General features: G+C 45.5%; 1 protein-coding gene across 2 annotated transcripts in view; it reads right to left on the bottom strand.

Moving 5' to 3' along the window:
• pusl1 (pseudouridine synthase like 1) overlaps positions 1 to 17158 on the bottom strand; it is a 101939-nt gene that overhangs the window by 14559 nt on the left and 70222 nt on the right. For both annotated transcript variants that reach the window (XM_072245069.1, XM_072245070.1), the window contains exon 6: positions 7304 to 7358. In XM_072245069.1, coding sequence (XP_072101170.1) covers positions 7304 to 7358 — 55 coding nt within the window. The remainder of the gene's footprint in view (positions 1 to 7303; positions 7359 to 17158) is intronic.

Below are 17158 nucleotides of genomic sequence, written 5' to 3'. Positions count from 1 at the left end.
CTATTCTCATAAGGTAAATCTCCTCTACTCTCTCTCTATAGTATCCAGTACAGCCTGAGAGACAGCCTCCTGATGATAATGTGAGCAACACACACAATATGTTGGAGAAACTCAGCAAGTCAGACAGCATCTATGAAGGGGGGAAAAACAGTCAATGTTTCGGGCCAATACCGTTCTCAGAACTGGAGAAAGGGGGCAGAAGCCAGCAGAAGAAGGTGGGCAGAGGGGGGATCCTCCCGATGAAGGGTTTTGGCCCGAATCGTCAACTGTTTATTCCCCTCCGTAGATGCTGCCTGACTTGCTGAGCTCCCCCAGCATCTTCTGTGTGTGTCTCAAGATTTCCAGCATCTGCAGAATTTCTTGTATTTAAGATGATGAAGTGAACTGGTACTTAGTGTGATTATACATGGTTAAAAACAGGAAACACTTGGATTGCCAGTGATGCACCTTTGGAAGTGTACTGTCGTGAGAGCCAACGTGCACGCAGCAAGCTCGCAAGAAAAGCTGTGTGATAATTAGCAGAAAATGCATTTTGGTGATGCTGTGACTGAGCGATAAACATTGGCCAGGAATCCTGAGGTATTTCTGCTGTTCACCTCTGGGCACACAAGACATCAGTTGAAAGTGTCGTTTAGAAGACGATCCATCTCTGATACTCTCTCAGCACCATGCTACAGCACTGACACACCTTTCCACAGAAGGGGAAACACTGGTAAAGTCAATCATAAAGGTTAAAATAACAAAAATAAATCAAAATAAAGTAACAACCTTCTCAGTGACTGGATTAGTAAAGGAATCATTGAAGGGGATTCAGGCCTCGGCTGTGGGAGTTAGGGGAGTGCCTTCATTGGTTTTCACTCTTGGGTAGGATCAGAAAATAAAATGGCCAGGATTCCTGTCTGTAACCTGCTCTTGACTTCATAGAAATAATGCAAATTATTACCTGGCCGATGTATGCACCAATACACTGTCGTTCTAAAGACCATTCATGAAGAGAGGGGAGGAATAGTGGGGGAAGATAAAGCAGCCAGCACCTTGGAACTGAGCTCCACGGGGTCGTCCTCCAAACCTCTAAACGCCAGTCCTCGATTCCCAACTTACTATTCAGCAACTCAATTCTAACACTCTAACAAACCGTACTGAAATATGCCTTTTGCGTTTTCGATTGTTCTTATTGTTGCCGTTTGCGCTTGGGGGGTGCAGGGGGTTTGGTGTTTTCCTTTGAACGGGTTGGTTCCACGGTCGCTCTTTGTTCCGTGACTGCCCGTGGGGGGAGACGAATTTCAGGGCTGTATACCGCATGCACACTTTGATAATAAATGTACTTTGAACTCTGACCACCACCAGCCCTGTCAGGTAGTCTCCCCCCACCCTGCTTTACCTATCACCTGCCCATTTCCAAACACGACGTCTGCACTACCCTGCAGCTTTGCATCTTCTGCATTTTATGACCTGCGATAATATCAGGCAGCAGCAGACAGCCATTAATGGAAATTATGTGCCAGCTAGATATTAGCGGTCCAGTCGATATCAGCCTTCTAATAATTGTCTTAAAATATACTATGGATACTGATAAACAGCTCACACTCAGATAATCTCGTCGTCTGCAGCTAACAATAGTTGGCAGCAGAAATAATGAGTAATTATACAAGTTCAGAATTATTTAGGTCCCTGTAGTGGTTATACAAACACAAAGCAAACAGTCTATAAAGATCCGCAACACACATCAAAGTTGCTGGTGAACGCAGCAGGCCAGGCAGCATCTCTAGGAAGAGGTGCTGCCTGGCCTGCTGCGTTCACCAGCAACTTTGATGTGTGTTGCTTGAATTTCCAGCATCTGCGGAATTCCTGTTGTTTGAGTCTATAAAGATCCGTTGGTTTAGTACGGGAGCAATGAACCAAAGGGCTCCTGCGTGTTAAATGAAGCAATTCTATTAAGTGTGCTTCAGGAAAGAGGTTTTATACACATTATGAATAAATCTACAAAACTGTCAGATTGTCACGGTTGCAGTGAAACGGAAAGTAGGCCCCTGTATTGCAGGAAGGATGGTTTGCATTTACAATGCTTCTTAATCACCAGGAGCAGGAGAGATGGATGGTTTGGAAACTCAAGTCATCATTAACCAAACAGCTGCCTCCTTTGCCGTGCTATGATCTCGGATTGGATTATTATCATTGCTACAATTTACTAAGAATTATCATTGCTACAATTTAGTAAAATTGGAATACTATTCCAATTTTAATTTGCCTTTTGGATGGACTTACAAGTTCCTTTGGTACATTTCAAAGAGTTTTGCAGTGTCCTAGTCAGTATCAATCTCAGGTTGGTTGCCTCTGTGCCCCATCCACGCACCAACTGGCTACATCTTTCAATGTGCATCTTGTGAAGGACTCATCGAGATTTTCAGGGATGCTGGAGCTGTATGGGTTTGGCTCGCTTTTAATACCACGTCCACGTTGACAGGATGCAGCACGGAGTTTGTGTTGAGAGCTTCTGGAGGCTGCATTAAAAGCTTCTTAACCACAAGAGGTTGGAAATCTTGAGCAACACGCACGAAACGCCGGAGGAACTCAGCAGATCAGGCAGTATTTATGGGGCAGACCGAACAGTCAATGCTTTTGTCCATGGTCTACTTTATCGTCATGATGAGGCAACACCTCATATTTTGTCTGGGTAGTTTCCAACCTGATGGCATGAACATCAACTTCTCAAACTTCTAGTAGTTTCTCCCCCTTCTCTCTTTTTCACATCCCCTTTCTGGTTCCCCTTTTACCTCTTCTCACCTGCCCATCACCTCCCTTTGGTTCCACTTCTCCTTCCCGTTCTTCCATGGTCCACTGTCCTCTCCAATCAGATTCCTTCTTCTTCATGCCCTTTACCTCTTCCACCAATCCCCTCCCAGCTTCTGACTTCACCCCACCTTCCCCCTCATCTGGTCTCACCTATCATCTGCCAGCTTGTACTCCTTCCCCTCTCCACATCTTCTTCCTCTGGCTTCCTCCCCCTTCTAGTCCCGATGACGGGTCTTGGCCGGAAACATCGATTGTTTAATCCAGGAAAGCTTCTTAGTATTGCTGTAGCAGAGGACTGCCCACCAGCTGAAAAAAGAAATCAGGTGCCATGCCAGTGGGGTACAGAAGTGCATTCTTGTACGGCAATGGGACCTCCTTGGAACAGAGCAGGGCCTCTGACAGTAAAGACAAATGGCTGACAACAGGTGAAGCAATGTCACAGAATCTGGGTAATGCACAAGGCTGATTCTAGTAGATAAAGGAATGTCACAAGATGCAATGGAGAGATGTGGAATACCCAATACAATACCTGCATGAACGAGTTTAGCGGTGGGGGGACTCAGGTAATCCCATCACATTACACAGAGCAAACTGGGAGACAGCGTACTATAAGCAGCAATCACAAAGAACCGCGTGCCCAGGACCCCATTCCCACTGCTCTTGTGAGGTCTAAACTTGTTCCTAATCAGCAGGCACCACTGCTAGAGCTCCCAAGCAGGAAGCACTGAGGCCAAAAGGAAGAAAACAAAAACACTGTGTTTGTGACAGAAGTGAAATGAGGTGAAGTGGACAAATGGGGCAAGAGCATTCCTAAGCACTTCACAAGCAATGACATCGTTTGAGCAGGTACTCATCAATGGAGGGAGGGCAGATGTTGCAGCACAGCAAGATTCCATAAACACCCTTCCCATTTTTGAGTTCTACCCACATAGACACAGTGAACGAGCCCTCCATTATGTCCCCTCTGAGTGTAGATTTAATATTGTCCCTGATTAGTAGTGCAACCCCTCTTGTTCTTTTACCTCCTTATCTTTTCTACAACATCGAAATCCTGAAATATTAAGCACCCATTCCTGTCCCTCTCTCTCAACCAAGTCTCTATAATGGTTACAACATGCTCTAAGTTCATCACTTTTACCATTTTACACATCTGAAGTGTTTACAAACACTTTCAAATGACCTGTTCCATCCTATCATATCTGCTTTAACCGGCCCTGACGTCGACCTTCCTCTTCATCACTCCACTTTCTGACCTGGTTCTCTGGTTCCCCGGTTCCCCATCCCCCTGCCAAACTAGTTTAAGCCCTCCTGAGCAGCACGAGAGAACCTCCCGGTTCCCCTCCTGTTTAGATGCAACCCATCCCTCTTGTACAGGTCACCCCACCACAGAACAGGTTCCAATAATCCAAGAACTTGAAACCCAGCCCCCTGCACCAGTTCCTCAGCCACTCATTCATCCTGTACCGAACAGCACATGGCACTAGGAGCAATCCAGACATTACGACCTTAAAGTCCTGGTCTTCGGCCTCTTGCTATACTCTCTGCACAGGACTTCTTCCCCCTTTCCACCCACATCGTTGGTGCCAATATGCCCAACGATCATTGGCTGCTCACCCTCTCCCTTGAGAAAATCCTGCAGCCACTCCAAGATATCCCGGATCCGAGCATCTGGGAGGCAGCGCACCATCCTGGTATCTCTTTCACAGCCACATAATCGCCTGTCCGTCCCCTTACAAGTCGAGTCTCCGATCACTACTTTCCAGCCTGAACTTACCCTTCCCTGCTGAGCCTCAGAGATGGCCACAGTGCCACTGGTCTGGTGCCTGCTGCCGCTGTGCCTTGATAGGCCACCCCCGACCCCACCCTTCCCACACTATCCAAAGGGGCGTACTTGTTGCTGAGGAGAATGGCCATAGGGGAACCTTGCCCTGATTGCTTACTCTCCTTACCTCTCCTGGTTGGTACCCATCTACTTCCTGCCTGAAGCCTGCACCCTTGTTGTGATCACCTCAGTGAAAGTTCCATCTGTGAGGTTTTTAGCTTCCTGAATAGTCCTGAGTGCATCAGCTCCAGTTCCAGTTCCTTGACCTTGTCAGTCAGGAGCTGAAATTGGGTGCATTTCCTGCACAGGTGTAAACATCAGGGAGAGTGTCAGGTACCCTGAAATCCTACATCTCACAGGAGGAGCATTCCTGCCTACACTGAACTAAATACCAAGGATTTACAGAAAATAAAAAAAACAATTTACCTGTGCCTTCTCTCTAAAACCTTTGAGTTTCACACTCTCCTTGCCTGTTCTCACTGAAGCCTGTTGAGCCAAATCCTAACCACTCTGACACTGGCCCACTCCCACTCTGTTTACACCTCCCTTTTTTATTGTCTCAAATAAAACTTCTGCTGAGACTTGCTGTTTTTAGATGGCTTTTGCCCTGCAAGATGTTGTTCTCTCACTCGTTGCTTTAAAGAAAGTAGCTCATTGTGTGTTTCTAAGAAATGTGTTCAAATGTGGCCTCACCTATCTTTTGACACACGGTGCTGACATCCCGTGTGACTGTCACTAAGGCTGCTCAACTAAAAGAAGTACAGTCAAAAACTACGAAGTGTGTGAGGATTAATGCAATCATATTTGAGATACAGTGCCTCGAAAAAGTATTCAGGCCCCACAACCATTTTCATATCTTAGTGTCTCATTTTTTAAATTTAAAAATATATTGAAGTAGGACATTTTGAGCTAACCTGCAAAACATTTTGCATCATGTCAAATCAAAAGAAACATTCCAAAACCTGTCAACAATTTATTAAAAATTTAAAAATTGTGGGGCTGAAAAAGTATTCATCCACTTTGCAATTACTGTGCTAATTTTCGTCAGGTGCAATACATTACCTCACCAGCTCATCCAATTTGTTGGCGTAGAAAATTGGAGGATCACCTGTTTTCAATGAATTCATAAGAATAAAGAAGCCTTTTCACTGTAAGGTCCAACATGATACAGATTTTTACCAGACCAAACCAAAATTAAGACAAAAGAGCATTCAAGATGAGTCAGGGAAATGATAACAGAAAAGCACAAATCTGGGGAAGGGTAAAAGACCCTCTCAAAAGTACTGAACATACCTCGGAGTTCAATGAAGTCCATTGTGAAAAAGCGGAAAAAATACTGCCTAGGTCAGGCCACCCCTCTAAACTTAGTGACCAGAGAAGAATGGCACTTGTAAGAGAGGCTACTGAGAAGCCAACAGTCACTCTGAGTCAGCTGCAGAAGTCAGTGGCGGCAACTGCAGATGAAGTTCATGGCTCCATAATACCCTTGGGCTATAAGGGTATACATGGGATAAATCTACTGCCGCGAATCACCATCCCTACTGTAAAGTAAGGTGGAGGTAGCATCAAGCTATGGGGATGCTTTTCAGCAGCAGGGACTCTAAATCTGGTCAGGATGGATGGGAAGATGAACACTGCTAAATACAGAGATCCTGGATGAAAACCCATTAGCCTCTGCAGGAAAGCTTAAACTGGGGAGGAATTCATCTTTCCACAGGACAATGAGCCAAAGCACACTGCCAGAGCAAACATGGAGCAGCTTCAAATGAAGAAAATTGATGTTCTTGAGTAGTCCATCCACAGCCCTGATCTAACCTGATGGAACATCTCTGGCAAAACCTCAATATTGCTGTCCACTACCGCTCCCCAACTAACATGGCGTAGCTTGAGCAATTTTACAAGTAGGAATGGGAAAACTTTGCTCTATCATCTTGTGCAAAGCTAATAGAGACTTATCCAAAAAGACTACTGGCTGTAATAGCTGCAAGAGATGGTTCAACTAAGCACTGAGCAAAGGAGGATGAAAACTTCCAACTGCTGACATTTCAGGTTTTGAATTTTTAGTTTTCCATGTTTTATAATTTTCCCTGTTTTTGGGCTCCACCGTGAAAAAAGGAGCGATTCACAAATAAAAATTCTCAGTTATGTTGATCAAAATCCCTGGTTGTAAAATTTACAGATGTGAACGAAGGACTGGGGGCTGAATACTCTTTCAAGGCATTGTATCCCTTGTTGTAAATTTTGTTTATTGGTTCTCAGGGTGTAGATATCATTGACAATACTGACATTTACTGGCCTGAACTGGGAGGTAGTTAATGGGTCGAATTCCACTCCTATATCTTATGGTCTAAACAGTTAATAATGTTGGTGGGTCTGTAGTTACTTAGAAAACAGACAGATTTCTTTCTCTCAAAGACATGAGTGAATCAGATGTCTTTCTGCAAGAATCCAGTGGTTTCATAGTTAGCATTATAGTGACCCTTTTCTTTGCCCTGGTTCATGAGTCTAGTTCCCCAGCTGCCATAGTGGGATTTGAACTCATCTCAATAGTCAACGGTCCAGAACTGTGGCCGATGGTCCTGTGACCTCACTGCTATGATACAGTACCCCTGAGGAAAGATCTATGAATGTTGATAATTCAAGCCATCAGGGGACAAAGAAACCATTTACACAAATATCTGCACTCACCTGCTTATAGAGGAATGAAGGGCTCCTGAATGTTAGCTCCCAGAACTCCAGGTGGCTAAAGTCAATTGAAAAATTTAAATAAACTGGTTATAATCATAACAATATTCTCTGAGCCTAGAACTGTGGAGAAAAAAAAGTATTTTAAACAAGTTTAAAGATTTAATGTCAACTTCCAGCCTTAGTACTTGGCAATATAAAGATGAAATATTGAAAACACTCAGCAGGTGGAACACCATCTGTGGAGAGAGAAACAGAGTTGATGATTTTTAAGCAAAGCTGTGGAAAGGTTATAAATTAAACAATTTTTAAGTTGCAGAAAAGATGACAGTGATGGTGATGGAAGAGCAGAAAGAACAAAATGGACGGCACATGACAGAGTGGAGACCAGGAGAGCTTGAGAGACATGACTGTTAGGGGCTTTTTCCCCCCTGTCTTTGACAAAACATCGTCTGAAACATTAACTGCAGTTCCCTCTCCACACATGCTGCCTGACTTCAGTGGTTAAATCACTTCCTCCTTTCAAACTCCCATTTTCAACGTCTGTAGTACTTTGTTTCTGAATAAGTGGTGTCTTTTTATTGACCACTTGATCTGCTTTGATCCCAAACAAAAAAGTAAGCAATTGGCAGTAAGAAAGACGGCCACGTCCAAATCAAGCAGTGAATTGAAAACCACGAGCAGCGAGTCCTGCCTTCTCTATGGACAAAAGGTTTAAGTTGACACTGAATTACATGTGAACTATAAATGCCTGGTGTGGCAGTCTCCCGAAATGGAAAATGCTTGTGTCGTCCCTCTGTAAGGGTGATGAAGGAAAGGTTGTTTATCAAATAACCAAGACTTACACTCAACATCATGAGCCTAAGACCAACACATTGGTGCAACTACTGGAGTTGCTGCCACACAGCTCCAGTGAACCTGGTTCAATCCCGAGCTCTGGTGCTCTCACTGTGGGGGCTGCACGTTCTCCCGTTTAATTTTTGAGTTTTCCTGCTGGCTGTTCTAGTTTCCTCCCATGTCTCAAAGACATGGGCTGCTCTTCATCCCAAGGACATGCTGTTTGGCTGCTGTAAGTTACCCTTGGAAATACCTGCGGGGGGGGGGGTAAATGACTAACACGTGGGAGAAATACATTAATGGGAAATGGGTGGGGGGGTTGGAATTGGGCTGCTGGGAGTGTGGGAGTGATCGGCGACCCAGCATAATTTTCAAGAGTCTCTTGACATGTCTTTAGAAATTATGAATCCCTGGCCCCATTAATAGGAAGGATAAACCCCAGTTTACACAGGGGTCCTGACGTCAGTCCCTTTAAGAACAACATATTATTAAAACAGTAACTCTAGGCAGCAGTGTGTCCATCTTGAAATTGTGGCTCCAATCAGCCAGCTTAAACACAGTAACCACGGTAGCGTAGCGGTTAGAATGACGCTATTACAGCTCGAGGTGCTCTGGAGTTCCGAGTTCGATTCCGGCACCGTTCTGTAAGGAGTCTCTGTGGAATGTGTAGGTTTCCCCTGGGTGCTCCAGTCTCCTCTCACAGTCTAGAGACCTACCAGGTAGGTTAACTGGTTATTGTAAATTGCCCCGTGATTACATTAGGGTTCATTGAGGTTGTGGGGCTGCTGGGATGGCATGGCTCGAAGGGCAGTGAGGACCCACTCCGCGCAGTACCGCTAAATAAATAAATAACCGAACGCGAGGATGCCCCTTGCTGGATAACAGGGTGCACTGCCGAAGTGGCTTCAAGGGTACCAAAGCATCACAAAGCCTTTACAACAGCAACAGTCACAACTAAATGTGGCACTGAGCCGTGTTGAGGGGTATTAAATTGGAAAATCAGAACTGGACGGAGGTTGGAGGCATCTTACAGAAGGGAGGGAATTTCAGAGCTCAGTTTGCATGAGGATTAAACAGGAGCCCAGAGATTACAGAAGATCGCCGGGGTGGTGAGACTACTGAGGAGAGAAGGCACAGTGGGTTCTAAAACAGAGATGATAATTGACATCAATGTTGCAAAAAAAAGAGTTAAAATGGGAGAAAAATCTCATTGAAAGTGGTCTAAAATAGCACTGATCTCACACCATTTGTTTGAAATCAATAAGGAAGGCTTTGACAGTCACTATGCTACAGCCACCCTACGGTACTTTGAGCCCTGTGTGTGTGCATGACTTGGAATTGTACCTAAATTATCCAGCTCCCCGGGGGTGTTGAGGGGAAGCAGTGTGCATGAAGGCTTCAACCTTTACATCACCCTAAAGGTACATTTGCCAGGAGGAACCCTTGGCAGAGTTGCTTGTGGGAGCACAAGTACCCAGCCAAAGTGTATGAGTGGTCTTGGGCCAGCTCACCACCTTCCAAACCCAGAAACACTGGCATCGGGCCGTGCACGAGTTTTACGAGTCAAGGACTCGCTTCTCTTTGGACCTCAGACCTCACGCAGCCTTGATCCCTGAGGGAGAAGGGAAGAAATTCTTGACAGCCTAAACCATCGGAAAAGACCAACACTGTGGGCTGTAACTGAAATACTGTGCATGCTTTGCAGATAGTGGAAGGGGAATCTACTTATAGATGAGTGGAGCTTTCGGGACGCTATAGTCTTGCCTGGCTTCTGGGCAGCAGAGGCTGCACAAACTACCCATCATCTCTATTTCCCTTCTGAGGTCAGATGGAAAACTGGGAATGTACACTGTGGCTTCCAATTCACACAGACAGGGTTTTGTTCCTCAAAAACACATTGTGTCAGAGAGAGAGAGAGAAAACAAAGAGCAATTCAAGGGAGGATTTAAATCATTGACTTGCTTCCAGTGTTACTAAGTAGTCAGGCCTTCAATGGAAACTGCAATAGAAAACACTACATTCTGCTATCTTCTTAACACAACAAGGAGCAAGTAAGGGTGAGGAGCATAGCCCAAACACAGGAGTTTTCCGCGTATATTTGGTAAAAGCCCTAGTCATGTCAATAACTGATGGCTTTGGATTCGAAATGGAAAGGTCAGAAATGGCAACATTTCGGAGTTCTGATCAAGACCGGTCTCTTGGGAAAATAATCCCAGACTCAACACTTAAGATTAGGCTGCTGGGTTAGAGGTCATTGAAAACATGTATTACATCCGAAGAAGATACTGCACAAGAGGGTTTGAACTGCCAGCAATGATACCGAGAAGCTGAGTGAAATCCGTGTAAGACGTCGCATTCTCGAGTCCTAGTTGTTGCTTCCCAGAGAGCTAAAACGCTGCTCGTTTGATCTGAGCAACGACTGAGCACCAGACCGGCCAGCGCCTTTTCTGGACACCAAGAAGCGTTCACTTCATGAGGTCGAGTAGTAGGACACGAGTGTGAGGGGCAGCCATTAGAAGACTGCGGGTCCAAGCTCCACTTTCACAACTTGCTCGCACTCTGGTGCAGTATGGAGGGAGACCCACGCTGCCAGCAGTGCCTGCACCAAGGTTTACCCTCTCAAATAAAAGATCCAAGGGCACCTTTTCAAAGCACAGCAAGGAAGTAACCACCAGTGTTCTGGCGAGCGTGTGTCTGACAACCAACATAATAAAACACATTAAAAGTTATTTCTGTATGTGGAAGCTTTGTCTGAATGAAATAAGCCACCACAGACCCTGGCAAGTACAGCAGCAAACGTAGCCGGCAGGAGATTTGGTCAAACTGCACAGAAACACGACTGGCTTTATACAGGGGTAATCAGGGGGAACGTTTAGGCCCGGTACGCAGAGGGAACCTCCTCTCATGAGTTGGCTATTGAAGGAATGGATAGAGATTTAAAATTTGCAGCAAAAGATTCCTGGAGATTTGAGGGAAAGGTTTTTTTTTTGCAGAGATATAATTAACCAGTTCCTCCAAGGGGATTTTGCTAGGCACTTGACAAAGAATATTTTACACTTAGGGGAAACAGTGAAGGTGTTTACGACTAATGGGGTTCCTCTATTAACAACTAGCACGATGAACAAATGACTTATTTCTGTGCATAATACTTCTAATAGTGACTACACTTCAAAATGACCCCACTGGCTGGGGAATGTTTTGGGATGTCTTAAAAGGCCACTATAAATATTAATTTTATTTTCTTTTTCTTTATTGAGCAAAGATTGCTTTTCAGGCAAAGCATTTCAGAGGAAGTAAAAGCTGTGCAAAAAGAAATGTAAATGCATTTCCCACCACAGACAGCAATAAAGATCAAACAAAGGGTCCAGCACCTCTCTTATCAGCTGCAGACGATAAGAAGTCAGCCCCAATTTCCCATATCTTCTAAAGACAGATGAGGCCATTCAGCCCATGAAGTCGATGGTGGCCCACCGGGCAATCCAATTCTGTGAAGCCATTCTCCCCATAATCCCAACAAATGTGGAGGACGGTTTACAGCGGCCAATTAATCTATGGCCCAGTGTATTAATTCTGTGATCTCAAAGTGATTCTAAGTTATGCTCTTCACTTAGATGGTAGGAAGAGAAACCATTGCTTAGCAGCAGTGAGGTGATCTATATCCTTCCTACACTATGATACTCTGGTATCACCTCTGAAATACGTTGCTATGAGTTATTATTGGAGGCTATTTTCTCACGTCATTCCTGTACAGCAGCTATTAACTTTTCCTCTGGATCTCCAAGCTTAACCACCTATTTTCACTCACCAACTTTAATTTGATCTAAAAACGAGTTGGCTTCTTCAAAACAATTGATCAGCATTGAATAGCATCCACGGGCCTCTTTAGTTGTGTGCGTTCCAAACACACATTACCCTTTCCTTGCTCAAGTTAAATCTACAAAAAAAAACCGTGGAACAGTTTTCACGTGAGGTTTGGAAAGATAGATTTCAGCTTTCATAAAATTCCTCAGAAATTGGACTGGCCAAATTTATCAATAATTTTTTGCATCTCTATCTGATATTCAACACCACTGGCAATGATTGGCCTTAATGATTTTGAAGAGGCTCCATTACAGCACCACGCAACAGTCCAATTTATTAGCACTTTGCTGTTGCTAATACATTAATGTTTTCTGCTCTCTTGGCATCAAATTTCAAGGGTCAGAGGTTCAATTATTATCTAAGTATACAACTCTGAAATGATTCTTCTCCAGATAGCCACAAAACCAAGTAAAATAAAGAACAGCAGCACCATCATCAAACCCCAAATCCCTCCTCCCCACACAAAAAACAATGAATAAAACGGATCAGGCACATCCACCGCCAAACCTCTCCTCCCCACACAAAAAAAAAACAAACAAAACAGAACAGGCACATTGACCCCAAAATCCCCTTCCCTGCACACACACACACACACAAAAATAAGGAAGATCGGGCGAAAAACAGAGAATATAAAAAAGTCTACAGTCCAAGTCCAGATCCAAAATGCAGAAAGCCAGGGTAACGTTCTCTAGGCACAGGGGCAGGCCTTTCCCTCTCTGTAGCAGGGCAATCCCCCAGTGATCAAAAGGGAGTCTCCTCTCTCTATAGCAGAGCGATCCCCCAGCGATCAAAAGGGAGTCTCCTCTCTCTATAGCAGAGCGATCCCCCAGCGATCAAAAGGCAGTCTCCTCTCTCTGGCAGCAGAGCAATCCCCCAGCAATCAAAAGGCAAGTCTTCCCGCTCCATAGTAGAGTGATCCCCCAGTGATCAAAAGGCAGTCTGTTCTCTCCAGTAGCAGAGTGATCCCCCAGCAATAAATAAGCAGTCTCTCTCTCCCCTCTGATAGCAGAGCGACCCCCAGTGATCAGAAGGCAGGCAGCTGCTGCTCACCTTCCGCGTTCGCCTCGATGCTTCAATCTCCCTCATCGCTTTAATCGGAGAACAATGGAAGCTTTAACCAGTGAAATGGTGTCGAACATCGGCTCATGTGCCGTCCGGCAGTTCTCTCATTACGAGGTTCACACACGCTGCCTCTGCCTCCCAGAATCCACTCGGAGACTGCAGAGCGCTGAAGCACCCAATTTCCTAACTGAAATCACGGGCTCCAACAGTTCCCAAATCAGATTCAAGACAAAAAACAAACGTAAAAGACAAAGAAGAAGTGAACTATATGGTTTCATGATCTATCCAGAAGACGTCGACCAAAGGAGTGTTGTATGCAGGTGCTATCTTGAGCCTCAAGAGCCTCAGTCTTATGATTAGAGAGTCATTTGTAATGGCCATATTGAGGGCTGATGAGGCAAAGCCTGCAGAATCACGTGGTAATTTGGTCTCCATACCCAAGGAAGATACACTTGCTGTTGACCAGCTGTAATGAAGTTTCACCAGACTGAGCTTGGGATGGCAGATGAACAGAGGTGGGTCAATGAGGTCTGTATTCACTTGAACTGAAAGGACGAGAGGAGACCTCACTCAGGTGTACAAGGTTCTGCTTGACCTGAACAGGCTAGGTGCAGGGACTGCCAAAGGGGTAAACCATTTCAGACAGAAACGAGGAGAAATCCCTTCACTCAGAAGCTAATGAACCTGTGGGATCTTCTGCAAGAGAAAACTGTGGTAGTCAAGTTGCTGAATATGAACAAAATACACCCAGGAGTAAGGGGAGGGGGAAGGAAATGTCATTTGACTTACTATTGTTACCTATAAAAATGCTGTTTTTCATCCTACCCATGCAGATCGCTTCAAAAATAAGAGCATGGAGGTAGTACAGTGAAAACCACTCACAGAGTGTAGAGGAAGTGCAGAGCAGGTAGGCAATAAGGAGCACAAAGAGATAGATCAAGATCCAATCTTTATTGCTCAAGAAGCCCAATCAAGATTCTTATAACAGCGGGCTGGAAGCTGTCTTTGAGCCTGATTGCAAGCTTTTGTATCTCCCGCCTGACGGGAGAGGGGAGAGGAGGAGAGAATGCCTAGGCTGGCACTGGGTTTTGATTCCCGACACAGTGACAAGGGCAGGCAGAGTCTGTGGAGGGGAGGCTGGTATTTGAGATGGACTGAGCTGCGTCAACAGCTCTCCGCAACTTCCTGCCCACTTGGGCACAGCAGTTGTAGCACCAAGCTGGACGCTTTCTGCAGTGCATCTGTAAAAACCTACGATGGTCAAAAGGCGTAAGATGGCACTGGACTCTTTGCGAGCTGCTCGAGGCAGATCTAATCTACTGGCAGCCACAAAGCAAGAAACCGGAAAGAACCCAATTTTAAAAAAAAATAAAGACTAACAGCCGATGCGCAGAGAAAGGGGGAAAGAAACGCAAATCATGCAAACGATAGAAGCGAGCAACAACATTCTGATGGAGGATTGAGATGAAGAATCAGCCGCAATCGTACACTATGGTAGGCCAGGAATAAGGAGCTGATGATGCACCTATGTTTCCATCACGTTAAAGCAGAGACTGCTGGCTGCTTCCATACCTGCGAAGTTGAGGCAGAGGAGTTCTGATGCCCGTACAGACTGGCCCAGGTGCGAGGTCTGGATTGCCCTGGGCGTCGAGCCGAATTGGAAGAACCGGGAGCGGCTTCGGGCTGGGCTGCAAAACCTGGGCCCGGAGCGCGTCGCCAGGCAGCGCAGTCCTAGGACCGCTGCGTTCTGCTGCGCCGGGGCCCGGATCCTCGTGCAAGGTGCCATGCGCTGTTTAGACAATTTAAACGCCGGCCCGGATAGACTGCAAAGACGTCGCTTGCTCTCCCGTGATGTTCACCCCTCTCTCCACGGTGCTGAGGCTACGAAGACTGCCCCGGCCGCTGTGCTCCGAGCCCATTAATATAAGGGACTAACACCGAGCCTTCGGATCCAAGGACTCAATTTGGGTTCGGAATGTTGTTGCTCGCTTCTATGGTTTGCATGATCTGTGTTTTTTCTCCCCTTTCTCTGCGCACCGGCTGTTGGTCTTTATATTTTTATTAAATCGGGTTCTTACAGGTTTCTTACTTTGTGGCTGCCTGCAGGCAGGCAAGTCTCAAAGTTGTGTAATTTACACATTCTTTGATAATAAATGTACCTTGAAACTTTGAAAGAGACAGGACTGAAGTAGCATGTGCAAAGAACAAGAAAATCCACAGTAAATGGAAGCTTAAGGTCTTTGCTAGTTGGATTTGACCTTCCTCTCCTAATCTCACTAACTTACCCACGGTTCGGTGAGGTCCCCATAGACCAGGGAGTTTCCAAACTTCTTTACGCTATGGGCCCCTACCATTAACCGAGGGGTATATCGACCCCAGGTTGGGAACGCCTGCTGTAGACCTACTGCTGCACCACCCACGGCCAGAGAGAAGCCACCAGTTATTTGGAAACTGCCATCTTTTTCTCGCCACTGGGTGTCATCAGGGACCCTGTTGATGGTGCCTTTCTCCCCTGCTCCACGGCTCAGGGTTGTCGAGTCCTATTGAATTTGTGGCAGGGGTGTCCAGTTGAAACAATCCCACCTGCAGAAGATGCTCCCTCGCCATCGCCCGAAGGCCACGGCTTGCGCATCCCGCCATCGAGGTTACTGCGCTAACCATACACACTAGAGACCCAGCAGATGCTGGAAATATAGAGCAGCACACACAAAATGATGGAGGAACTCAGCAAGTCAGCCGTCATCTCTGGAAGGCAATAAACAGTCAACGTTTTGGGCCAAAACCCTTAATCAGGACTCATGGTGTTGATATGGTTTAAAAAGTAGCTTTCTTTGACAGTTGCCCCTTGAAAAGGAATGAAACACTTCAAAACAGCATTAAATTTTAGATTTTACAGTTGACCATCATGAGTTACTTTTTCAAAGCTCCTATTTGTCCACACATTTATAATATGCACACATCATATGTATTAGTTATTTAAATATACATCTCCTCTATCGACCGAGATACGTACATTTCCCAATGGGGTAGTCCTCACAAAGATTCCCAATTAACTCACAGTGGAGCGGGGAGGACAGTAAAGTGGAAATGTAGGATTGGTGGGGGGAAAAGCAAACCCAAAAGGAAAGTACATGGGAAAAAGCTCCGGATGAGCCAAAGGAATTTCAGTTTCATTGGTGCCTTTAAACGGTTGCCAATAATTACTCGGGTGCATGCCATACATGCCAAGGACAAGTGGCTGGCACAGATGAAAGGGAAGAAAGCAGAGCCATGAAATAAACACAAGATGTGTGAACCAGGTATGGAAATAAGGGTTGATCGTGCACTATGCTTTGCAATGCAATTCACAGTGATAATGTGAGTAAACACTCTGCAGGAACATCTAACCTGCAGATACCATCATGACATTGACTTTTGTGCCCGAATATAGGTCCCAAATGCATTATGCCTTTCAAATGTATCCAAGTAATTACATTTTTAAAAAACTTTATCAACTATTTCCCCGAAAATGATCTTGAGAATATTTGAGCAGTTTCGGTTAACGTTGTCTTCTTTTTAATAGCTCCCCCATGGCTTCAATCCTCTCTACCTCTGCATCCATTCCTGCTCCGACACCGTCTGAGATATCAGCACAACACAAGTTGGATTCCAACCTCTTGTTCATGCCAAGTTTCACTGCTCCATTGCCTTCAGCTACCACGATCCCAAGTTACAGAGCTCCCTCTCTTTCCCTCCCTGATTTTCTCTACCTTTAAGATTCCTGCATTGACTAAGCTATTGACCCTCTGCTTTACGTGTTTGTCTGAGTCATGGGGCACTTTGTTGTGATATGGATGGAAGCAGTCATTGGAAAACTTCTAAGTGGCGACAGGGTTAATCACCCCTCCCCCAGCGACTGCTGGTGCCAGCTCTGCTTGGCCTCTGACTCAAACGCCTGAAGCCTGGGTGAAGTTTCTCCCACAGCATCGGGCAATAGACAGCCCCAGTGCTGTCTGGCCACTTCCAGAAATAAGGAGGGTTCCATGATCGGCCGAGGTAGGGACAAGAGCTGAAGCAGCATCAAAACAGATGAGTAGATTGCTTTCCCAAGAGAACCAG

Source organism: Mobula birostris, chromosome 27, assembly GCF_030028105.1.
Source record: "Mobula birostris isolate sMobBir1 chromosome 27, sMobBir1.hap1, whole genome shotgun sequence".
Taxonomy (NCBI): Eukaryota; Metazoa; Chordata; class Chondrichthyes; order Myliobatiformes; family Myliobatidae; genus Mobula; species Mobula birostris.
This window is presented reverse-complemented; position numbering and strand designations above follow the sequence as displayed.